Source organism: Caloenas nicobarica, chromosome 10 (assembly GCF_036013445.1).
Source record: "Caloenas nicobarica isolate bCalNic1 chromosome 10, bCalNic1.hap1, whole genome shotgun sequence".
In the NCBI taxonomy this organism is placed as follows: domain Eukaryota; kingdom Metazoa; phylum Chordata; class Aves; order Columbiformes; family Columbidae; genus Caloenas; species Caloenas nicobarica.
The window spans coordinates 23,340,361-23,365,266 of record NC_088254.1 but is presented as its reverse complement, the minus strand read 5'-3'; the positions used below and the strand labels follow the sequence as shown (position 1 = coordinate 23,365,266).

The 24,906-nt window shown below is 55.2% G+C and overlaps 1 protein-coding gene across 3 annotated transcripts in view; it reads right to left on the bottom strand.

The window, feature by feature from the left end:
- Nucleotides 1-23,396, bottom strand: part of FRMD5 (FERM domain containing 5) — an 84,343-nt gene extending 60,947 nt beyond the window's left edge. For all 3 annotated transcript variants that reach the window (XM_065642052.1, XM_065642053.1, XM_065642054.1), the window contains exon 1: nt 23,295-23,396. In XM_065642052.1, the coding sequence (XP_065498124.1) occupies nt 23,295-23,396 (102 nt within the window). The remainder of the gene's footprint in view (nt 1-23,294) is intronic.
- Between the last annotated feature and the right edge of the window lie 1,510 nt (nt 23,397-24,906).

Sequence of the window (24,906 nt, the reverse complement as noted above, 5' to 3'; positions counted from 1 at the left end):
AGGGGACCCCGTGTCCATCCCAGGGGCACAGGAGGATGCCCAGCCGGCCCCGCACCTTTCAGCGGGGTGCAGGGTACCAGATCTACATCTATAGTAAGGGTTACAAAAATGGGGAAGACGTGATACTTCCCTCAATAAAAGATAAGCAAATTCTTAGTCTTGGCACCGGATTATGGGCACTCTCTTTTCAGTACCTGGCACCAAGTGGGTAAGAAAAGCTGCCCCATAAAGCAGGAGAAGGCAGCACAGACACACAGTCCTGCCGCGTGTGATCCTACCCGCATCTCTAACATACCATGCCCTCTTTGCTGTTCTAATATTTATTCAGGCTGACAGCCTTTCACCCTCTAGGAGCTCCTGCAAACGCTCTGCCCAGAGCTCTTCAACCTTAAACATACCACTGAGCCTGCAGCAAAAAACATCCCCAAGGCTGCAGCCATCCCCTCCCCGAGCTCCAAGGGTGGCTACAGACCAAACAGCAGAGGCTGACAACCGGGCTGGGCTTGCTGTTACTGTTCGCAAGTCAAGGCTTTGTTCCCATCAAGCTGCCACTAAAGGTTTGTGGCAAAGCCGGGCCTGTGTGACCTGGCCAGCGTCCCCGGCTCTGCTCCTCAGCGCAGCAAACGGGACCGAGGGACACCCGGCTGGGAGCCCCGATGGCTGGGGCAGACACCCACTGCCCTACCCGTGAGTTCTGCAGGTGAAAAATCACCAGGCGAAATTCCAAATCAAATGTTGTTTTATTTCACCTTTATTTATCTACTGGAAGAGAGCGCGGCAAAGGGATGCATTTTTTTTTCATGATCCAGACAAAGCACCACGAGGGCAGCTCTCCCAGCAGCTCAGCCGCACCGAGCTGTGCCGCTGCAGACCTGCGGCCGCTCCCGGAGCGCGTGGGAAGCCGAGGTATCATGTCTGCAGATAACACCAACCAGCTCAGCATGTGCACAAGACTCCACGACTTGACTTTAATGTAAAAAAGGTTCTGCCTGTCTGTTCCACTTATTCACATCAGACCAGGCTTCACATATGATTAGAGAGCGTCCCTGCTAAAGGAAAGCAATGTTTTGTGAAACCTGCAGGAAGAAAAATGGAAATACACCTAAGGAATGCTCACAATCAATGCAAGTTGCACTAATTTGATCAAGAATAAACATTCTTATTACATTTTCCATCTCTGATGTATTTATTATTTGCACTACAAGAACCACTGAAGGGTCTCAGACCAGTGTGTATGTACATGCATATGATGTGGAGCAGGGAAATAAAGGTGAGAAGGTTCCTCATCCTTGACCTCAGAGAGAGGCCGGCGATGTCCCCGCACCCCACGGGCTGTTCCAGTCCCACAGCAGCACCCAGAGAAACAGCCTTTGGTCCCACCAGCTCCCAGCTCCTCCTCAGCATCCGCCCCTTTTTTTTTTATTTTGAAATGCCAATATTAGAAAATTCCTGGGAGTAGTGGATCTTCAAAATGAGATGCTACTGCTGACAACAGCAGTCAAAAAATGCAACCAAGTGCCGCTATGTGTGGTCCGACAGAGAACAGGAAGCATTGCAGCATGGATGCGCTTCCCACACACTGAAACTCTCCAGAATTTGGGCTTAAATAGCTGGGAAAGGGGGAGGCGAAGGGCCCGTCCAGTGCTGCGGGCGCAGACGGGGCAGCGTGCCCGAAGTCACCCACTGCGGACACAGGGACCTCACTCGAGGAAATTGTTGGTGGAGCAATTCCACCAAGTCAAACCGAGTTACCCCGGAGCGACAAGAGAAGAATTAGAGGCACGGAGACACGGGGGTCCCTAATTCATTAGCAGCAGAACAGACGTGGTGCGGAGAGCACCGGCACCCCCACTCCGCTGCCCGGGACGAGCTGTGCTTTCTCACAACACAACCGCGACAGTACGGCACAAATAAACACAAAACACGTGTTGGCAGTAGATGGAGAGACAGAAGTGATTTTTGTATTATCTGTGTGTTGGAGAAAGCACGGCCCTTAAAAATGTTTAAGTGTCCCTCACTCACCCTTTGCTGGGCAGGCCCAGCTCGGGTCCTGCGCACAGCTTGTGTGAGAGCCCCAAATCCGGGCAGTTTCTGCCCCACAGCGATGAATTACTGGACAGAGCCCAGCAGAGGGACACAGAGGTGCTGAGGGGTCTGGAGCATCTTTGTGATGAGGAGAGACTGAGAGCTGGGGCTGTTGAGCTGGAGCAGAGAAGCTGAGAGGGATCTGATCGATGGGATCGATATCTCCGGGTGGGCGTCAGAGGGTGGAGCGGACTCTGCTCAGCGGTGCCCAACGCCAGGGTGAGGGGCAGCGGGCACAGACTGAGACACAGGAGGCTCCATGTGAACACGAGGAGAAACTTCTTTGCTGGGAGGTGCCAGAGCCTGGCCCAGGCTGCCCAGAGCGGCTGTGGAGTCTCCTCCTCTGAGACATTCAGACCCCCTGGATGTGGATCTCTGCAGGAAGTGCTGTCCCCTCCACCACCCGGTGCCCGCTGAAATGGCCCAGAACCCCCGTGCAGTGCACGGGCTGCTCTCAGCGTTCTGTGCTCAGTCCTCTGCGGGTCTCATCACAAGTCCCCTCTGCGCAGATCCTCCTCGTAGCCTCAGGGAGCAGAGACACCGCTTCAGTCATGCCTTGAGCATCCGGATCTGTTCTCAGCCGTTGCTTTGCGTGGAGAAGCAGAACCTAAACAGACCATCTTGCGACTTCAGCAAAGGTCGGCTTAGCACACGTGACTCAGGCTGGGCTGGTTATATATCGGACATCACTGACCTTTAAAAGCCCTCAAGGACTTTCCAAATTGTGTCAGTCACTTGCCTGGTTAGACAAAGCCATCAGATTTCACCGAGCTACACAGGGGGGTTTCTGGTTGGAGATTTCACTTTTCCAGCTGCAAGAGCTGATGTTTGCAGAGTGACAACTAAACCACATGACAAGAGGAACCACTTCTCTGGGCTCAGCATTTGGCAAAAGTGGGTTTCCAATGGTTTGCTGCGGACTGGGCTTTGCTCACGTTGGGAAGCAGGTGCTGCTTTGCTCAGCATCTCCCTGGGGCTGAGAGCCCACGTGAGCTCCAGGGCACCAGCACTGAGCCGAGATCCCACCGAGGAACCGCTCTGACCCCACGAGCTCCTGCGTCCCATCTTCCCTTTCCAAGGGGAACAGGGGTGTTTGCAGCAGGGATGTGTCCTGGGCTCGGTCTGAACGTGCCCAGGATTGATGCTGCAACTCCGGGGGCCACAGCAGACTTTCTCCAGGACCCTGTCCCCCAGCACAAACCTGGGGCAGTAACCACCCCCATCGGGCACCGGAGACCCCCGGGGACCAGGTCCCTGGCAGGACGTGTGACCGAGCAGGGACCGGGGCCGCCCATCAGTGACCGCGCACCCTGTGTGGGCAAACCGCAAACAGCTCGGAATAAAAAGCTTTCCCCAAAATATAAAGTGCTGCGCAACGGCTTTTCAGAGCTGTCAGCCTGTACATTATTCGCTCAATTAGGTCCTTACTCTGCAGAAATAGACGGGTAAATAGATAGAGGAGTACAATCCTGTCATTCTGAGCTGCTAAAAAATTAAGGCGGCTGCACAGTCAGTGCTGATCGCGTGTCAGAAATACGTGGCGGGAGAGAGAGACAGAGATGGGCAAGCTTTGCCTGGCAGTTATAAGAATTGTGATGTCCCCTTGCAATCAAGGCAGCGCCTTTTGCTGCAAGCAAGTCCTCGTATCAGGCCTGATACAGAAACACATTTTCAAACCACTCGCTATCTCTGAGATCCTCTGCTCCCTATCTATCACTCGAAGTTCCTGGAGTTTAGCAAAGGAAAGAAAGGCTCTGGACTGTCAGAGATTTAATTCAGAGCCCCTGTGAAGATGCACATATCTAAACTACCTTCAGAAACACCCCAGCTTTCAGCAGGGTGCACAGACAGACTCCTTCAGCATGCCCAGGGGCATCTTTGCTCAGACAGTCACAGGTAAAACCACGACCTTCGCAGCATTCATGGGTGCACACGGAGATGGTAAATGCAAACAAAAGGTGGTGGAGGACAGGGGAGCCCACCAAGGAAAGAATCCGTCACCAGTCCCTGCCAGTGCTCCCAGCCTGGGGTGAAGGGCAGACTGGAAGCAGCCAGCCCATGCCGGCAGAAGTGCAGGGACACAGGATAGAGGGATGCAGGGATGCGGGACAGAGGGATGCAGGGATGCGGGACAGAGGGATGCAGGGATGCGGGACAGGGGGACGCAGGGATGCGGGACAGGGGGACGCAGGGATGTGGAATAGAGGGACGCAGGGATGCGGGACAGAGGGACGCAGGGATGCGGGACAGAGGGACGCAGGATAGAGGGACAGAGGGACGCAGGATAGAGGGATGCAGGGATGCGGGACAGAGGGACGCAAGGATGTGGGACAGAGGGACACAGGGATGCGGGACAGAGGGACGCAGGATAGAGAGATGCAGGGTTGCAGGCATTGCCCACACAACCTGGGGACACTCAGGGGATGGGAGCAGGCTGGAGAGAGTGGGGCTGTGGACAGAGACTGATCATGGGATGTGCAGGAAGAGCACGTGTCTTTGTAACAAATAAGCATTCTCACCACCTTCTCCCAACCCAGTCCAAGTCAAAAACTCAAACGTCAGTTACTGCCAAAGAACATCTTTCTGCCAGCATGGTATCCAGCCGGCATCGAGAGCCCTTAAATCAGCCCTCAAAGCTCGGACAACACCATGCACCTCCCGTGCACGCCAGCTCACGCCAATGGCAAGTGCTCACTCAGAGGCATAGTAGCCCATCCTGTATAACGCTGCTCTCATAAAAACAGCTTGCCACACGCTTGCCAGATGCTCAAAGACTTTCCCATCCCTAGGCAGGACGGTTTGCTCCCTTCAGGCCAAGGCTCAAGCATTTTACTACAAAATGACAGGAGAAGTGTAAAAAAATCAAGATAATAATAATAATCTTGTCCATTCTCAGCTGCTTTGTAATATTCAGCTTCGTTTTGCAACATCATATAAATCACATTTGAATCACCACCGGTATGGAACTGCCATCATCTGACCAGCTCTGCTGCTCTGCTTCCCAAACCGCACACGACCAGCAGCGTTTTGCTCTCAAACAGTTTTGCTCTCAAACAGCCCGATAACACCGCAGTGTCTGCCGCGGCAGCACGGAGCAGGCGCCCAGCACAGGAACGCGACACGGCCCGGAGCAGTGTCACCTCCTGACCCCCACCGAGGGGCTGGCACAGAGCCAGGGGCAGTGGTGATGGGGGGACAGGGAGGGACACGATCCTGGGGAGCACCTGGGGCACAGCCGGGACTGGGGTGCAGCGCCCAGAGCTCCAGGGACCTCCCTGCTCCCAGCAGCGCTCAGCACATCGAACACACGGAGCAAAATGCTGAGGGGCAGGAGGCAGCTTCCCAGCAGCTCCCCCAGCCCTGAACAGGGACACCGAGCCCTGGAGTGTCACCAGCACCCCTGGTCTGTCACCAGCACCCCTGGCCTGTCACCTTTCCACAGCACAGAAACAGGCAGGTTGTGCTTTTTGTGGTCTGCTGTAAATCAAAACGGTAATAAAGCGAGAACACTGAACAGCATGAAGAGCTTCCACTGCATCCTCCAGTAGACACGTTCATTAGCATTAATTACAGCAAACATCCTGCACCAGCCAAGGTGATGAAACATGGCATTACCAAATTAAAAGATAAAAATTTCATGCCGTGGCCTGTGACCCCACGCTCTGAAGCACGTATGCACCACTGCCATATCCTACTAACAGCGAGGACCACAATTATTGTGAACTTAATGCTTTGCTTATGTTGATATCATGCTGTAGTTATCGGCAAGCACAGATCACTCGGGTTTTATTAAAGCAGTGATAGTTATATTGCAAAGGAGTTGGTGTAATCGCACAAAGGCACTGGTGCTGCTCGCACGCCCACGGCAGCCCCTGCTCGGCACGGCACCTCCGGTCCGCAGCCGCAGCAGCGCCAGGACGGCACTGCAGACAGAGCCGGGCAAAGCGTCCGGCCACGTCCCAGCCTCCCGCCCCGAGAGCCTCATCCAGCGCCCCCGGCACCACTGCTCTGCTTGCCAGCACGGCCGTCAGGCCGCCCGACAGCATCCATCGCTCTGTCCCCGGCACCGGGAGCTGCTGCAGAGGCGGTGAGGGACGGGCTGGGAACCTTGTCCCCTCCGCGGGAATCGCATCAGCAGCCTGGTTTTGTCCTCAGAGCCGCCAAAGCATGTCAAGCAAATCGTGCTCCATCCTCTCCAACAGCTTCTGCCTGAAGAAAAACGGTTGTGCTGTGGCTATTAAGCCTGATTTCTAATAAGAGCCTTTATTTTTAAAAAGGTTCTGCAAAATAATGCATAACTGACCATCCAGGAGTTCAGAATCCTGTCGCTCGCGCCAGCCCAGGGCAGAGCCCACGAGCAGAGCACGAGGTGCCGTGCGAAGGAGCGTGTTCCCCACTCCCCTCCTGTCCAGATTCTTGATGTCCGATAGGAATCTGCAACCTGCGGGTACCCACCACGCCGGCGCCAGCAGGAGGGGGTGGGTGTGCGGGAGCACTTCACTGGCTATGGCCACGCTTGGAAAAAACAGAAATACAAAGAAATCCTGTCTCCATAAAACATGAGTCATGGCTTTATGAGCTTTTCCCCTTGTAGGAAGGTGCTCACAGACCTGGGGCAGCTGTAGAAACCTGGAGAGCTTCTATCCCAGCATGGCCGTGCGGGAACAAAACCGCAGATACGTAAATCTGGCTGTAATTGTGGAAATACTTTGGAGACCGCGATAAAGAAAAGCCACAGGATTACACAAGATGGGGAAACTCATTGTACTATAAGATCAGCACCTCTGCCTTACAAAAGGAAAATTGATTCAGGCAAAACTGTTCGAAATGGTTTATATTCTTAACCTGTTATCAAATTAGTTACAAAGAGGTAACAGCGGTAGATGTAATTTACCTATTTCATGCAAGCACTAGATACTCTACAACACAGTAAATTGATTTACAAAGCTGAGAGGCAAAGCAGGACTACAAGAGATTATTTCTTGACCCAGGGGCAGCAAAGGGAGCGCAGAGGAGGTGGGTCCATCCCCCGGCACGGCAGCTGACGGGGAGAGAGGCTCCGGAGGGCGCAGGGGCAGCGGTGGCTCCAGGGTCACCTCTTGCAGGGCAAAGCTTGACAGAGCGGCCGGCACATCGCACTTTACCAATCTATATCCTAATTCCTGTTCAGATAACCCCTAGTTATGGATAAGCACATTTAAATACTGGTTTGAATAAATCAAATACATGAAAACATTATTTTCTAGATGGGAAGCAGATTCCTGCCACGTCCCCAGGTGACATTCATCTTTCTTGTATCCTCGATGACAACCACGGCAACGACGCTCCTGCCCGTTCCAGGATCTCCCCGAAAAGTGGCGCAGAATGGGTGGTGTGTGACAGAGGTCTCGTTCCCCCAACCCCACGGAGAAATCTGGGACGGGCCGATGTGCCACCGTGTCCCTGTCGCCCCACAGATGCGTCGTCCCCGTGGTGGGACGTCTGCCCTTGAACACGAGCTCAGAACCCGCCAGGCTCCTCGCAAAGCCCCTTTGTCAGCCAAGCACACCCTCTCTTCAGCTCTTCCCCACCAAAAGGTAATTACCCTAAGAGCTCATTACGACTACAGGATGTGCAATTACTGCCTGGAAATAATGCGCTATTTTTAGCACATCAGAGTAAAAAGTGGCAGATTGACAAGAATTATCCCTCAAGCAGTAAGGCAACTGGCTTCTTAAAACAGACTCTTCTTTTGGCTGGAAAATAAGTTCCTGCCCCTCCAGAGCAGGTGGCACCACCAGCAGCCCTGGGGCAGGGTCCCAAGGAAAGGAAGATGCTCGACTCGACACTCAAAATGACAAATATCCCAAAGATGCCACTCAGGTGTCTGGAATTGCCCCCCGTGCCTGAGACCCTTTGGAATATCCTGCTGCTCTATTGCCCTTTACGGACGTCGTCCCGATGACGAGCGCCAAGGTGTCACCCTGCAGCCTGGGGACGCGCACACGAGCTCAACACGCAGCCGTGGCGGCCGGCCCACCGCAGCCCCCGATGGGGTGGATGAGGTTGCCTGGGCAGGGGCCATGGGAACGGTTTTCCCCAAAAAAGCAGAGACCCCAGTGCCCCGTTCCCACGGAGACCGTCAGGGGCACAGAAGCCCGTCACTGTGCCCCCCAGCCCCACACGCGGCAGCCCCCGCTCACCACGGACAACCGCTAGCGGGCTGAGACATTGCTGGTCAATAGAAAGCCCAGGAGGTGACACGCTGGGAGATTTCAGCCTCCAAGGGAGAAAAAGGTAAAAGAAAAGGCCAACGTACATGCAAATAGCAGCGTCCCTGGCTGGGAGCAGCCAACCCCCCAGACCCCAGTGAGAATTCCCTGTTCTCCCCAGTGCACGTGAACAGGTAACACTCTGAGCCCTTTCCCTCCCGCAGCTTCAAGCAGCGTTAGATCTTCACGCGCCCACGGCGCACACACATCCCTGCAGAGCGCCGAGGATTTCACTCCAAAATCCTCCCGCCGCGCCGAGAGCCGCCCAGCCTCCCCAGCCGCTGCCAGCCCCCGTGCCGAGCGGCGACACGGCCCCCGGCACCCTGCGCAGGGGATGGTGCTTTGGGAACACAGCGAACAACGCGGTGACTCCGAGTCATTGATGAAATGTCTGAGACATCTTCCCAAGCTGCTTCACCTCCCCTGGGCAGCCGGGCGTGCAAGGAGGGGACGAGCCCCCAGCCAGCCCCCTCCCTACCAAGCAGCACCGGCACGTTCCCACCTCCAAGCCCATCCGCTGCACCAGCAGTCACCTTTGCCAGCACTGTGCAAAGCCCCTCCTCGCGCTGTAAAGAGCTCTCTAGGAACAGACTTTATGGCTCCGCTCTAAATCTCAGCTATAAAAATATCCATGCAATGCATGGCTACCTGCAGCTACCTCCTACCAGCCGCGCAGCGATGCTCTCTGGAGTCTTTCCATAAGCAATGACAGATACAAGAGCAGCGTAGGATGATGTCAGATATGCTTAAAATGTGTGTGGATTACACCACCATAAATATTTTAAGGGCTTGAGTGAATCTGTTGCTCCGCTGGCCCTCTCAGCCTTTCCCTTGGCAGCTGATGCCATTCAGGCAAAAGCATCGTATTTTCAACCTGGTTCTACCACTGTGTCTAACCAACACTTTAAATAAAAGCCAGGATAATTGTAGCACTTACAGAAGAATCAAGTGCACTCAGAACAGTGTCTTTTGGCTTCTGTAGTGCATCAGATTATTTTGTTTCCCCAAACACACCTAAAAGATGGCAAGCCGTAAGCACCCACCCTCTTTGTGCTTGCTCTGTATGTGTTATTTCATGCCAGCTTGCTCACTTGGAAAAATACAACAGCAAAATGGCACCATATTTCCTTTGCCCGGCCACGGAGAAAACACCAGGAAAGGGAAGCGCCCAGCTCCGCCAGCAGCATCGACGGCACAGCACAGGCTGCGGCAGCGCACATTTGCCCAGGAAGCTGTCACAGATCTCAAATAAAACTACCGTTTGCAGACAAGCTCTTATGGCCACCAGGAACAATTTGAGTTGATTCTGGACCACGTTCAATAGAAATTCTTTGCAAATCCCATATTCCAACAAGCACAGAGCCTCAGTCCCTGTGGCCCCCTCACTCGGGTCCCGCAGAGGGGGCGGTTTGGTCCCATCCTGCTGCCAGGTTAAGGAATGTACGTCCGCCCACCCCTGCGCTGCAGCTTTGACTCAGGTACGACCAGAGGGACATCTGGTTTTGGCAAAACAAGCCTTGCCATGCAGTACAGCCGCCACAGCCCATCCTGCTGAGGTCCGCGTGCTTGACAGACTGCCCAAAGAGAATCGGACCCTCTCCAGGATGCTAAAAAACAAAATAAAGACTATAGCCACTGGTATGTAAACCAGGCAACAACACCAACCCCAAGAATGCCACTGGCCAGCAGAGCCAGTGCCCAGCAAAGTCTGACCAGAAATCAGGCAGCATTGAACTCATTCGCCCTTGGATGACACATGTGCAGCCACCTCCCCACAACATCTGGCAGCATCACCAGGATCTGTGCACCCAGAGAAAAGCACCTTGGTGCCTCCAAGCAAAGAGTGACCTTGGCTGGCAGCGGGGTACCTGCTTGGGCACGTGGGGAGCCAGCTGGGAGGTGGTAAGAAAGATGCAATTGTTACGTGCAACGCTGCAAAACAAAGGGACATCGCAAACAGCCCCGCTCCCCTTCGGCCCTTGGGTGCACCAGGGCAGTCATGAGCTGCCCTTCCCCCTCCCTAATTTGACAGATCCAAGAGAACCATTCAAATATGCATTTTATTATTGTAGCACACAAAATATCCAAGTGTGGACACTGTTATAAAACCATGAAGACAAGGAAGCAGCGGCACTGGCAGCTGCTTGCGCTGCCTGCAGAACTGCAGCACGGAGGATGGAGTAGACCATTTCAGCAAGGCAGGCATGAAAAACTTTGTAAAAACAGCTAATAGTAACTGACAGGTGGCCGTAATTCCAAACAGGTGCCCCGGGCCCTTCAGAACAGCCCGCGGTGCAGTACGCAGGCGACACCCGGTGTGTCCCCCCCCATCGCCCCTGTGCCCACCGCCAGCAGGGTCCAGCTTGGCGAGACGGCGGAGCAAAGCGTCACATCATGAAGCTCCCCCAGCACCGAGACAGTCATCAGCTTAGAGCTGTTAGGTAATTCCGAAAGTAAGTCCAAAGGGGCTTATCTAATAACTTCCTTCCATGTTTACTTCTGCCTGCTTCATCTGCTTTTGTAACACAAGCTGGATCCGTCCGCTCACCAGCGGCACCACGGTGCTGCCCTGGGATGCTCACAACACCAGATGTGCTCCTGCTGCTCCCTGTGACCCGTCCTGCAAGGGACAAGTCGAGCACAGCCAGACGTGCCCCCCAGGGTGACTCTCCCGTCCCGCTGCGAGTCTTTCAGCCCCCAGCCCCGGGACGGGCAGCGCAGCCTCCAGCACCGCGGAGTTCACAGACTCACAGAACTGCTGACAGCGGTTTAAAAACCCAGCCGTGCCACGACAGGGAAGTTTCAAGTGACAACTAATGTAAGGAGAGGTTTATCTGCGGCACTGGTTAATCTGACTGCGTTAATTAAAGAAATGCAATTTCAGCACAACTTATTTGCCTAAATGGTGCTTTAAACCCAGGTGACCTTTTCCAGAAGCTCATGGGACAAGGTTCACCAGAGTCTGTGTGTAACTTCAGTGCTTCCCTACCTCAGGCAGCACCCAGCTCCCAGCGCAGAGGAGCAGAGCCTCGGCCCCCGGGAGCCCCCGGCCCCCGGCCGGGACGCTGCCCAGACACAGGCAGCAGCCCCACGCTTCGGTTTCCATGAACTAAGTGTCTCACGCAGGTGAACCTGCAGGTTTTGCACATGAAATAAATAGGGAATAAGGAGGAGAGATGAGAACATATCCACCAGTGGTCCTAATCCCCTGCGCTAGATGTGGGCATCCCAGGGCATCCACCCGGGTGGGGTCCACGGAGGAGCTCAGCGCCCTCCTCCCTCCATCCCCGGTGCTGAGGATCCGGCCGATGCCGAGCACCACGTGGTCACGGACCCGGGGAGCCCCACGGAGGGGCCCCCACAGCCCAGTGGCTGGGACAGGGCTGGATCTGGACTGACACCAGGTTATGGCTCCTTGTTGTCACTTCCAGGGGCTGGATGTGAAGCTCCATCGCCATGTCCAGCAGCGGGGTGGTGGGGACAAGGGCATCTCCCAGGCGATGCCGGGGTCCCCTGCGCACCATCAGCCCTGTTCCTCTGTTCCCATGGCAATTCCCAGCCCCGCATTGACTTTTCCTCTCTCCATAGAGACCCGTGGAACAAAGGAAAGTACAACAGTTGGGCAGTGGGGGGGGGTCACCGAGCAGTCACTCCTTTCAGGCTGATTTATGGTTTCCCAAGTCCCATGCAGACGCCAACGGGGATGCCATTCCGAGCTGCTTTTTACTCTTACCCTTGTCTCGTGGGAACTGCACAAGAGTGTAAGACTGCAACCCAGCCCAACTCACCCCCTAATCCTCACATTTACCCCACAAACACCACAGCCCGCATCTCTGCCAAGCCACCGGGGCCGGCCCCAGGGCCATGCCTGCTGGAGATGGCACTTGTCCCCAGCAGGGAGGGATGAGCAGACAGACAAACAGACGGAATGGGGAATCTTGAGTTCAGAGGGCTGGTTGGAAGAACACCCATCATTCCAGCGAAGGTCCAGCACTGGTGCTGGCTCTGGGAAGGAAACACCAGCACCTGACACTTGGGAAAGCTTTTTGGCTGCTGCACCTGAGCATTGGGAAGATCTGCCCATTTTCTAGACCTGGGTACAACATGCACATCCATCCTGCCAGCTCCCAGCATCGCTGGAAACCCTAACACAGCAGATTAGTCTCAGAGAATACATCTTCCTTCCCCCTGTTCACTTCCAGGGGGCGAAGGGAGAGCCAGAGGGATTTGGAAATTTCTGTCCTGAGTGCAGGAGGTTTAATTGCTCACGCTCTCCGTCACTAATGCACTCCCCTGGCAAAACCCGCATCCTGCGACGCAGGAACCGTAATTGAGTTGCAGCTCGGCCGTGATGAGCCTTCCCACAGTGAGGTTCCCTGGGGACAAGCCCTGCTCCAGGTCACAGCCGTCCCTCCGCTCGTCCCTGCGCTGTCACCGATGCCAGCGCTGCTTTGGCACTGCCGTCCCCTTCGCAGCAGCCCCATACAGGGACCTGCTCACTGCTGCTGGGTTTTGTACCTCTTTCTACCCAAGAACGGATCGTCTCCTCCTCACAAACACAGCAGTTATGTTTCAGGCTCAGAACCGTGTTCCTGGGGGCTGCAGGTCTCGGGCTGGTTGTGGAGGAGCCGTGAGCCAGCACTGGCGCTCGCTGCTCAGCCTCAGCTGCTGGAGCCGCCCCCGGGTCCCGCAGCCTGCACAGGGCTGGGGGGCAGCGGGTGGGCGTGACGGGCGCCCAGGCCTTCAGCACCCTCACCCGGTGCGGGACACGAAGGGTCGGGATGTGCTCTGTGCTGGGACGAGCAGAAAGAGCTCTGCTCCAGGCTGCTCTGCTTCTCCTTCGCTTGCAACCCTGCGCTGCAAAGCAACATCGGCCCTGAGCAGTGAAATCATCCTCACTGTAACAACATCAGCCCTGAGCAGTGAAATTACCCTCAGTGCAAAGCAGTACCAACCCTGTAGAGTGAAATTATTCTCACTGCAAAAGCAACATCAGCCCTGAGCAGTGAAATTCTCCTCGCTGCCCACAGCACCGGCCCTGGCCAGTCCAGGACCCCGAGCGCGGTTCCAGGCAAACCTCACGTCCCTCTCGTGCTCTCCTCGTACCCATCTCTCATGAACGTGTCCTCACAGAAACTCTGGTGGCACACGGATGAGCTGTTAGCCCAGCTTTGCGGCCGAGGAAGGTTGTGGTGCAGGGAGGAGCTGTGGGGGGCCCAGAGCAGCACCCGTGGGGCACCCAGGGTGCAGGGGCTGCACAGCTGCTCCCCCAGCACATTTCTCCCCGCAGCAGCCCCAGGACACTGGCAGAACATGACACGGAGCAGCAGCAGCTCATGGATATGAAGACTAACTGTGTCCAAAAGCCACGTCTCTTCGGAAAAGCCCAGCAGAGCTGGCTGAGAATTACATACCGCCCACAGAAATTAAAAACCAAACCAGCCTAAAATGCCTCAGACATCATTCCCCATTACACTCTGTGACATTCTTGTAACAAAATGCCACATGTTAATTAAAAAGCCCTACAGAAACAAGAACGCTCTCCCCTCGGTGGTACAGGAGTTACTAAGGAAAGCCTCAACCTCATTTCTTTCCTCCAAGCCCTGTTGGCTGCATCTTCATTTAATTCTCGGGGACTTTGCCAAGGAGCCGATGTGGTAGCACTGACAGTGGGCGGCATCCCGTAAGGGCAGAGCGAAGTCACTGTCATCATGGCTCAAAGCACGCTACGTTGGGAATTATTTTCTGTTAGCACCTTATTTATGTCTAGAGCAAAATGCAGACGTTAAGCTGGGGGACACGGTACCCAGCTGGATCAGAGCCCTGCGAGGGGGCCGCGCGAGCTGCCCGCAGCCCGGGAGCCCCAGCGAGGCAGAACCGCGGCTGCTGGCACCGCTCGGCCGCCGCCCAGGACCCAGCGCCGTGTCCCGCAGCCCCGGACGGAGAAACCCCTCACGAGAGAGCGGAGCTCACAACTGGTTAAAGCCCCACCGGTGGCTTAAGGAGTTGCTGCCAAGAAGGGGTGACAGGCTGGGGAATCATTCCCTGCAGGTTTGGGATTTTTATATCCATGTGCAAATGAGAATGATGCAAAACTGTAAACGCGCAAGTAATAATGCAAGCGGAAGAAAGGATGGACAGAAGTAATGCAGAGCTGGACCAGGAGACGGAAGAGTCCATTCTGCATCAGGGGATGAACCTTAATATTGAGGAGCAGCCCAGGAACACGGAGATTCCAGCAGGACCGCGGTCCAAGAGTCCCCTCGGAGGGATGTGGGACGGTGCCAGCGCGGGGCAGGAGCCGCCGGCTCAGCTGCCAGTGCCGACGGCACAGGGGACACGGCGAGGACATCCCACCATCTGTCACAGCCCCACTGCCCCCACCCTCTCGCCACCGTCTCCGACCCAGCCCTCGCCCTCACAGCTTCTCCTGCTCCAACCGTCCCGGAGCTCCCGGGGCCCAGACCCCAAAGACATTCTGTTCTCATTTCACATTTCCTTTGGAAAACAGTTCTTGTTCGCGAGCCAGAAATATTAGTCAGCATGCTATATAGTGCAACGCTAATGAGAATTAAATCGATTCATGAAAAGTACCTGCTCAGCATGTTTCTTATCTATTTTTCAAACATAACTACATTGGATTCTGGCTGGGTTTTTTGCAGTTACAATATACTGTCTGTTCTATAAGTTCAGTATATAGATAACATATAGTTACAATGGCTATAAACTACCTCATCTATACATTCCTAAAGACTCTCTCTGGCTCCAGAATGGCTTCATCCATTTTTGTAAATTTTTTATTAAAGAAAAATTTCCTATTGGCAGCTAAATGGATTTTTCCTTTGGGATCCCAGCTTACGTGCCAAGCTAAAAGCCAATACGACCTGAAACAGCCCCGCTCTAAACCCTCTGAAAAGAAAGAAAAACCTCATCGATATGACAGATATGCCACTATAATTAAAGTCTTCGGTAACAGACATTATGCAGCCAAAATATTCTATTTCCAGCTGGAGCATTGATCAAAATTTGACATCCAGCATTAACTCACCGAGGTCTCTCTGGCCTCACAAAGCACAACGCCACAAAGCTTTTGTTAATTATCGTTTACAAAAATGCCTCGTGTGTCTGGCAGTACCTGGCGAGTCGTGACCCACCTTATTCCACTCCTCCCTGCAGCATCCCAAACCAGCCTAAGATTTTTCTCCATGCTCAGGAGTCCAGAGCTTATATTCTTTACTGTCAGATACAAAAGATTAAAATATGTGCAAACCTTGAATTTCCGATGAGATGCTCAAGGCAGAAAACTGACTCTCCCGGGGAAAGAAAACGGGTCTCAGCGTGCGCCCAGCTCCGGCGGGACCACAGCCCGGCCGGGAGCAGAGGGATGCTCCCCACTCAAAAATCTGAACAAAATATGTTAAAATTATTATGTCAAGATTATTAGGGCGCAGCCATCCCCCAGCTCTGAGCCCTGCAATACTCACACCTCTTTGGGAGGGATTCCCCAACCTTGGCATTTGCACAATGCACAATGCGAGGTACGTCCTACAAACCCGGACAGGTTCTCCGGTCTCTTCCCTTGTCTGCAGAAGAGCCCTTTCCATTTACATCAGCTTTCCTGATCAGGACCAGAGACTGAACAATTTGAGAGAACAGATCTCCCAGTTTCCATAAGGAAAACTGGGGACAGCCACTACTGGAAGGACAAAGTTGATCCTTGGAGCAGCTAAAAGATCCCATGGCTTAAAACACCGCTCTGCTCCCCAAACCGCTTATGTAAAAATGGCACCATCTTGCTCAGAATGCGGCTCATGAAGTGTATCTGGAGAGACAGCTGCTGACTCTAGTGAGGAAAATAAGATTTTCCTGTATTTTCCCCCTGCTGTCCCCTGCAGCCAGAGGAGGCACGATGGCATCTCGCATTTTGTGTGTGTGCAGAATAAACCGCTTTCCTCGCGACATTTCAGCTGCCAAGTCACTTTTGCAAATGAAGACAATGGCGACCAGTGAAGCTTATCTACATGGGCAGTAATTGCCAAAGTGTAATTAAGGGCAAAGTACAGTCTGCATCTTTAAAAATGACGATGCAGGAGGAACGAAGCGCCCAGCTGCTCTCCAGGGCCATGCCAGTTTGGTCCACCGGCAGTTACAAAATTCCTATTTTTGCTTAGAAAAAAGAGCCTCCCCACTGGCAGTCGGAAGCACAGTTCAAACAACTTCCCTCTGTGCTGGCCCTTTGCAGAAAAGGATCGGACTCTAAGGACCAGGCATTTTTTGCAGATATTCAGCTCAGTCTTGGCCATAATTACACAAGAGACATGACAACCTCTGCACCGCACGTAGGAAAACTGCCCGTCCAGCCCCAAATCCCACAGGTCCCTTAGGAACAGCCATATCCTGGTACATCTCACCCAGTAAATTCCTGGAAAACCAGATCATCACAATCTGTGCCACAGAGAGAGGGGACAGAGAGACCAGATGTGACAGTCCCGTCCCAGCAGCGGCCGCGTGCCCGGGGGACGGGGCTGCAGCAGCTTTGCACCCCCCACCCTTCCCTCGTTTCCAAATGCGACGGGCAGCAGCCACCGATCTGTCATGGGATGAAAACGCTGTCACGGATAGTTAATAGCTACTTTCAGCTGCGAGAACTCCTTGTGCGGATGTCCCAAAATATACCAAACAAAAGACAGGCTTGTTTGACTAGGAGGCGGGTGGTGGCAGCAGGGGAGACAGGCAGAATTTGAAGCTTAAAAATACGTTTGGATTTGAGATGGTCAGGTAGGCACGTGCCTGGGGATGTTTATGGGCAGCGATTTCAGGTGCACACAAACCCCCAGGTGTTTGTTACAGCCACAGCAGCTGGAACTCCATTGGGAGCACATGATGGGAACCCACAAGAGGTGGCTGATGAAGAAACAAATTAGGATATATTTTCCTGTATTCTGAAGCTTGTAAGAGGCCAGTAGGAAAACCAACCAAAAATAACTAACCACAAACCCTGCCATGGATTTAGCTCCATACGTCCAAATCACGGCCCCAGCGCTGGCAGGACAAACCCCGGCCCACGCACATGGTAACTGTGCTGGGGCTGCAGCAGAACCCGCTCCCGGCTCCCTCCTGCCGAGCGAGAGCCCCCGGCCCTGCGGACTCTCGCTGTGGACTCATCAGCTTTGCAGGCAGTTCCACATCATCAGTATGAAATCGCTCTCATACCGCTGGGATAATTTACTCTGGAAAAATTTCAAAGAAAAGAATTTGACCTGAAACCTTCTTATTTGCGAAAGCAACTCCAAAGCTTTCTGTAACCAAACAATAATTGGTGGTTTTGACCACAAACAAGTGGCTGATGACAGAAGCACCGTCCAGTTCTCTCTGCAGCAGCACCAACGTCTGACCCCTGCGCTAAGAAGGTATTGCCTATTCTTGACAAAATTGACAGCAAATAAAATACTGCCCTTGTCCCCGCATGGCAAATCCCTGCTCGTTCCCCAGCCTTCTCCAGTACCGCGCTGTCATTTCTAACAAGTGACAGCAGTGCCACGCGTCCTCTGCCGCTTGGAAAGCAGGAGCGCAGTGATTTCAGAGGGTTTGCTCTCTAAACCACCCCCACCTGAGGGACAGCGTCCCGCGCAGGACAGAGGGACGGCCCCGCGGCGGTGGGAGCGTCGGCGTGCTCTGCGTGGTGGGATTCCCACCCTGCACAACCTGTGCTCCCCACAGCGTACACGACATTCCTGCAAGGGCCCCAGAGGGCTGAAGTGTTGAGGGAACCGCATGGTTTGTTTTTTTCCCACTGGCAAACTCCCACCTCACGTAGCGCGAGATGAAGATGAGCACACACCATCCTCGAACACGTGGGACCAAGGGCTGCCACCCAAGCCAACAAGGACTCCACTTGCCATTGACACCCAAATTCCCCCAATGTTTGCAGGCAGCGGCCGTTCCCAGTGCCCCCAGCCATGCTCAGGAACCCACCTTCACACGTGGTGCGACACCCCCCGGAGAGGACATCCACCCCTCGCGAGCGGTGGAGGAGCTTGCACAGGCTGGTGGCACCTCCCTCAGGACCTTCCCCACCACCGGTGCACCTCAGCGAGGGTCTGGCTCGCCGCACGGTCTTTGCCCGTCTTCAGACAGGGCTTCCAGGAGGAGCCAACCCGCAAGGTTTCAGCTACGACACAGATCCAACAGGTGAACCATGGCAGATGCTGTCGGCGCTTCTAGTCTTGTCCAGGGCAAAGCGCAGCATCAGGCGAGCTCCCGCGGAAGGAGGCGGCTCTGCCTGAACGTGGCCACAGGCGTCCTCCCCATATACACCAGCCCTTGGAGCTCCTGAAGAGCCAGTCAGAAACTAAAACCAAGCGGGCTGCTCAAGGCACTTTCAGTATTCCCCAGACACCTTAAAAAAGCCTCCTACTGTGCATTACCTAACTTTTTACATGGCAGAGGCAGAAAACGTCTTATTTCATGCTGCTCTTATGCATATCCTTCTACGTTGGTAATACTCTGTGTCTGTATACAAGTATATCTATATTTGTCTTCAACATCTTACACAGGAAAGCGATAACCAAAGCGGTTCTTTCAGGAAACCGGCTCCTAGGAGGCGGAGAGTTGGCAGTTTCACAGCAGGTAACGTTGTAAGACAGGTATGAAAAGTTAACAGAAAATTGACATTTCAGCTGGCGAGGAACAGCAGCACTAGAAATATTTTCAGTGGGTCTCCACAACAACTTGTGTGCCTGCCTCTCATTAAAACAAGAGTATGTCACTAGTTTTTCAGTGGATGTTTAGTAGATGTTTTGTATTTAGAATTATATATTTGGAAATTAATGTAAAACAGAAAGGGAGATGAAGCTCAAGAAACTGTCAGCTTTGACTTCAAACTTGCTGTGCATTTTGGGCAGTTTTCTTCCGAGCCCACAACCCGTGTGTACGTAAATGCTGGCGCAGGGACTGGAGGATGCTGGCCTGCCAGCGAGCGGCTCTGCTGAGACACAGCTCAACAACGAGAGGTTTCTGCTGCAAATACCTTTTAAATGCTATAAATAAAAACGTTACTTTGAATGGACTCAGCAGCAAACCAGCCACAGAATCCTGCGGGTGTTGCGTTCGGCACCGCTGAGCGCGGGGCTGGGGGGGCTGCGGTCCTGCAGCCCAGAGGCTTTGCCGATGGGCTCGTCCTGGCTGCGGCAGGACGGGCTGCAGCGCCGGCCCCAGCTCCCCGGCACGGAGCCTGGCGGATCCGGCGCTCCGGCAGCGGGAGCATCCTCCGGTGAGGACACATCCCCTGCGCCCGGACTGCAGCCGAGAGCCCCGCTGCGCCAGCACCGCTCTGCTAACCTATTTCCCGGCAAGAGCAATTGGAAATTCTCAGAAGATAAAAAGATAATGAACAAATAACCTTCACAGTAGCCAGCGCTGCAAAAACCCAAGGCTCCCCTTCGTGTTGACTGCCTGTTATTAATGATCCTGTCGGGTCTCTTAATGAACTTTGTGCTTCATGTGGAAAACATGGGGTTTGTCCAAGAAGACAGTCAAGATCTCATTTTTATTTCTTTCCAGTCTTACACAAGACACTTCTTACATTCTGAACCTAAGAAAACCCATATTTATATTTATTTTCTCATGTCTCCACGTTCTCGTAGTACTACTGAGGTTTGAAACAAAACACCACTGTCTCTTCAGGAAAATGCTTGATGCATCGAGCAATGGCAAATCATTAATTATTTCAAGCCTCTTATACCACCACTGACACTACAGTGAAGAACTTAAAACATTTCCTCAGACAAGCAGCTCGGTCACAGCAAAGCCGCAGCGTGAGAGCATCGCTTGGCTTTTCAAAGCTCGCTTTATTCTGAGCGCAGCTGCCAGGCTGGCGCACGGCTCTGCGAGACATGGAGCGCAAGGTGGGAAATAGAAATTAAACCGAGAGCTACACCAGACCCTGGCCATGGAGATGAACAAAAAGCCTCCGGGACCGGCTGCTCCTCTCCACCAGCTCCTTGGGGACACATCCAGGGCAGGGACACCGCTGGGACCCGGGACCAGCGTCAGCACAACGCCAAGGGCCGGAGTGGGAACAGGCATTGCTGCGTTCTCACCTCTGCTGGTCCCCGCACTGCAAACTGCCACCTACGCTCCTTTAAAAGGTGCCTCCGTGATAAGTAAGATGATTAAAATACAAGCTTTTCTGAGTCAGAAAGCCCAACATCTTCATGTTGAGGCAGCTGCTGGGAGCCCCCGAGCCCTGAGACCGACAGCTCTGCTCTGCTCTGCTCGCCAGCAGACACAGACCCTGCCCCGGAGCCCAGCGGACACAGACGCTGGGACAACGTCCTCCCCACACCAGCAAACTACTGGAATACACAAAGAAAACCCAACAGCAAAGCCCCTGACAGCGATGCCGACCCAGCTGCCTGCCTCACTGCTCATGCTCCCCCTGCCCGCAGCAGCTCTGTCCCCAACGTCCCCGAGCGCCCGGGAACCCGCGGACCAGCTCTCCAGGCTCCTCCGCCTGCTCGGACGGGCTGTTCGCAGTGACAATTAGGGCAAAAGAGAGGAAGGATTCACCCAAGCTCAGACAATGAACTGCTCATTCAACATGGGAATATTATCAAAGTAAACTTTGAATAATCAAATAAAAAGGGCTTTATTTAGAAACAGAATATTCAGTTATTATCTAGCAGCAGCCCTACTCAAATGCCTGTTATCTGGCACAGACAGAGGTTAATTTTATTGACAGATTTAACCGGTGCTATTATCTGAAACATAAATAAGACCTCCTAAAGTCAGCTCTGCCTCCAAGTGCTTCTGTCTTTTCCCCAGCAATGGAGAGGCCAGATGACCTGTCAGATGGGCCGCGCTTCAGGGAGGGCACAAAACCCACCGTGTCCCCGCTCGCTGTGCGGGAGCAGCAAACACATGGGCACAGCAGCAAAAAGCCACGTTACAAACTTCCAGCAAGCGGCTTCGCTCCCCAGATGCGCGCCGTGATTAACAGCACCGCGTATGAAAATGATGGCTTATGCTTTGGACATTTTCTCCATATTTAAGTAAAAATAGAAGTACATAAATTAGAAACAACAGGCGTAGAAACAGCCTGGGTGAGGAAACACGATGGATCTCGGCAAGTCGTGAAATATCTGCACTCGTGAGGGAATGACCTTCAAAACTCATTCACCGCTCCCCGCCTGTGTGGTGACGGTTTTTCTCACTTGCGAGACATTATACATTCCTACTATGTACACTTTAATTCTGCACAGACTATAAATCCTTGGCTTATAGGGCAGCATGAAAGCAATAAAACCCAAATATCTAAGTGGGGTAACCTTGATTGTGAGGGTAATATGAGCTAATTCTTCATACCTTAGGTCATGCATACTAAATACCAGGGTTCACTAGTTACTATGCTGAGCATAAAATAAGCCATTGAAATACATGATCGAGTAGTATTTTGTCTTTAAAAAAAAAATGAAAAAAGACAGACATGCAAAATGATAACACCTTGTTAAATTATCTTAAGGACAGAAAATCCAGATTTTTCTAAACTGCATTGCCCATACTTTCTCTCCCAAACTACAGTTTTCCATTGAATTCGTATTAAAAACAACTTCTGAGAGACGAATTAGTTTTGCTTATGCAAAACAAACTAGGTTGCCGGTATAGTTGTTTACTGGGTCACACTTTACAATCCAGGTGGGGGAGGTGAGGGAAGAACGAGCAGCATTAGCATTCTCCAGCCGTTTTTTGCACAAAACACCATATTTATCTATTTTAAGCGATTTAAACAAAACCGATGGTGCCTCCCATAGCGCGCAGCATTCCTAGGTAACCATTCTTTAACATCACCATTTAAAGCATGTTTCTCCCTTTAAATGAGAAGATGCTCCCTCCTCCTCGGAGCTGGAGAGAACTGGTGAGACCCAGCGAAGGCTGGAGGGTGGGAGTTGTTGCTATTTACATGTTGAGTCACCTTTACTCCAAACTCTGCACTGAATTTTCCATTGCCCACGGGCTGGGCTGAAGCCAGGCGATACCCGCAGGAAGAGTCGCCGGTGCTATCGCGTACGAGTTTGTGGCGAGCTCTCTTGCAGAGATGATGATAACACGAACGAAATGTAAAAGCAGCCGGAGCCAGGGATGCTCATCTCAGCCCTCCAGTCCCGAGGTCCCGGTACCTGGCTAGTGGCAGCGGAACCAGGGAGCGCGTTTTTCTAGTTTTTAGCAATACATCCCGCGCTCCCTGCGGGCTGAGCCGCGGCCCCGCGCAGAGCCGGCAGAACCGGGCGGGGGGCGGCGGCTGCGGGTCCCGGTCCCGCCGGCAGCCGGGCTGGGGAGCGGCAGATGCGCACCCGGCCCCGCCGCTCCGGACTGTGGCAAACCCCAACAACCGCTCGTTAGGGCAGAGCTGGGCGCTAACGAGGGAGGCGGACCGGGCACCCCGGGATGCGGCGGCGGCCGGGGAGAGCCCACCGCTACCCGGCAGCATCCCCCGCGCACCCTGCCCGGCAGCATCTCCCGTACTTCACTCGGCACTCAAGTCCCCCCCCCCGCGATGCCCGGAGGCCCCGCAGCCGGCAGAGGAGGCACCGTCTGGCTCCGCGGGGCACGGCCGCAGCTCTTCCCAGCCCCGGGGCGGCCGTGCCCGGCTGCCCCTGGCTCGGCTCCGGCTGCGCTCCGGGGGCTGCGGGCTCTCGGCGCCGGAGGGGGGTTCGCAGGCGGGGGGCTCTGCCCCGGGGCTCCGCACCGCCGGCAGCCGCGGCCCGTTTCCCGCGGCGACGCTCCGGACGCCTCCCGAGAGCCGCGGAGCCACGGGCGGCGGGAGCAGGGGGGTCCGCCTTTGTTCGCGGCGGCGGTGCAGGACCGAGCCGCCCCCGCCGCTCCGCTCCTTTTGTCTGCCGGCTCCGGGCGGCAGCGCGACCCCCGCGCGGGGCTGTCCCGCCCCCGCGGGACGCTGACCTGGATGGTGCAGGAGTACTCGCTGTCGTCCAGCAGCCGCACGGTGCAGTTGTACTCGCGGTCCAGGTTCCTGCTGCTGCCACTCATCCACCTGCTCAGCATCTTCCCGAGGCGGAGAGGCGCGGGGCGGCGGGCGCTGCCGGCGGAGCCTCCGCTCACATCCCGCTGCCGGCGCGGCGCGGCGCGGTGCGGTGCGGCGGGCGCGCCCCTCGCCCGGCCCGGCCCTGTCCCCGCTGCGGGCCGAGCGGCGCGGAGCGGAGCGCAGTACCCGTGCCCGTGCCCGGGCCGCGGCGCTCGGCGGGCGGGTGGAGGCAGGGCCGGGGGGGCGCCCGGCGCCGGCTGCGGGGGCCAATCTCGGCGCCGCGGCGGTGACGGGCTCCGCCGCAAACCAATGCGGCAGGGGGGGGCGGCCCCGCCGCCTCCGCGGGCAGCCCCGCGCGGGAGGGGGCTCCGCGGGCGCGGAGCGGTTGGGGGGGCGATGCGTGCGCGGCGCTGCCCCCGCCGGTGGGGGGTCGGGGGGGTTCCCCGGGACAGCGGGCACTCTGGCCCCGCTCCCCCCCGCAGCCTGGCGCCCACCGAGGGCCTCCCGGCCCGGGGGCAGCGGGGCAGGGAGCGGGGCAGCCCGGGCTGTGCGGGCTGCGGGCGCTGCCGGGCACTTGCGGTGCGTGTGGCCGGGGGCGTCCTCGGCCCGGCCCCCCGAGCGCAGGGCGGGGAGCGGCCGTTCCCGTCCCGGGGCCGAGGAGGCTGCGCCCCTGGGGACCGCAGGTGAACAAGCCCGACCCCGGGGCCTGCAGGTCCCCAGCGCAGCGCCAGCGTCTCCCGGCTCTCGCAGATTGAGGTCAGTAGGTTGGTGTTCCACGGAGGGGTCGGCTCCCGCGGCCCCGGGGCCAGGGCGCTGTGCCAGCCCCACTGATGAGACAGTTCCCAAGCCATGAGCCTCTCTCTTAGTGTTCATTCGCTATGGAAGGAAACTTCGACATCTCTGGTTATTAGACAAAATGGACTCTAAAAGTGTTCAGTGCTGCTCAGATGCAGTCGGTGCTTCTCTGGAGAAGAGAAATACCTGGTAGCAGTGCCAGCAGCGACCAGGGCTGGGAGCCCAGCTGGCAGTGCTGCGGATCTCTGCCTCCAGCTCTGGCCATTCCCGGGCTGGGTGTCACACTCTGTCCACAGCCATCCCTGCGCCAAGGACCCCGAGGGGTTCAGCATTGCTCCCACCACTACCCTGGCTCCACATGTTCTGACAAATGCTTGAAGCAAACAGGCCCCAGTGAGGGTCCTGCTAAGCTGCCTCTGGTCTATCCCCCTGCAGCACAGGCCCTGTCCCCGCTGCACCTTCCTGATTCAGCTCATCCTTGCCGGGAGACTCATCTGCATCCCCTCCAGCTGCAGACACAGGCTGCACTGCAGCTCCCGGCCTCCCTTCATCAGCCCCAGCCTTAGACTCCAACTGCGCAGCTGTTTAACTGGTCCCTGTATTATCTGTGCTCCAACTTTGCTCATTCCCTGCCTTTCCACCCAGACAGACAGTTCACACAGCCGTGTTCCTTACCTGTCCCCAGGCAGCACAGGCTCCCTGACCCCAGCCCTTCAGCCCTCTCCCGCTGCTGGG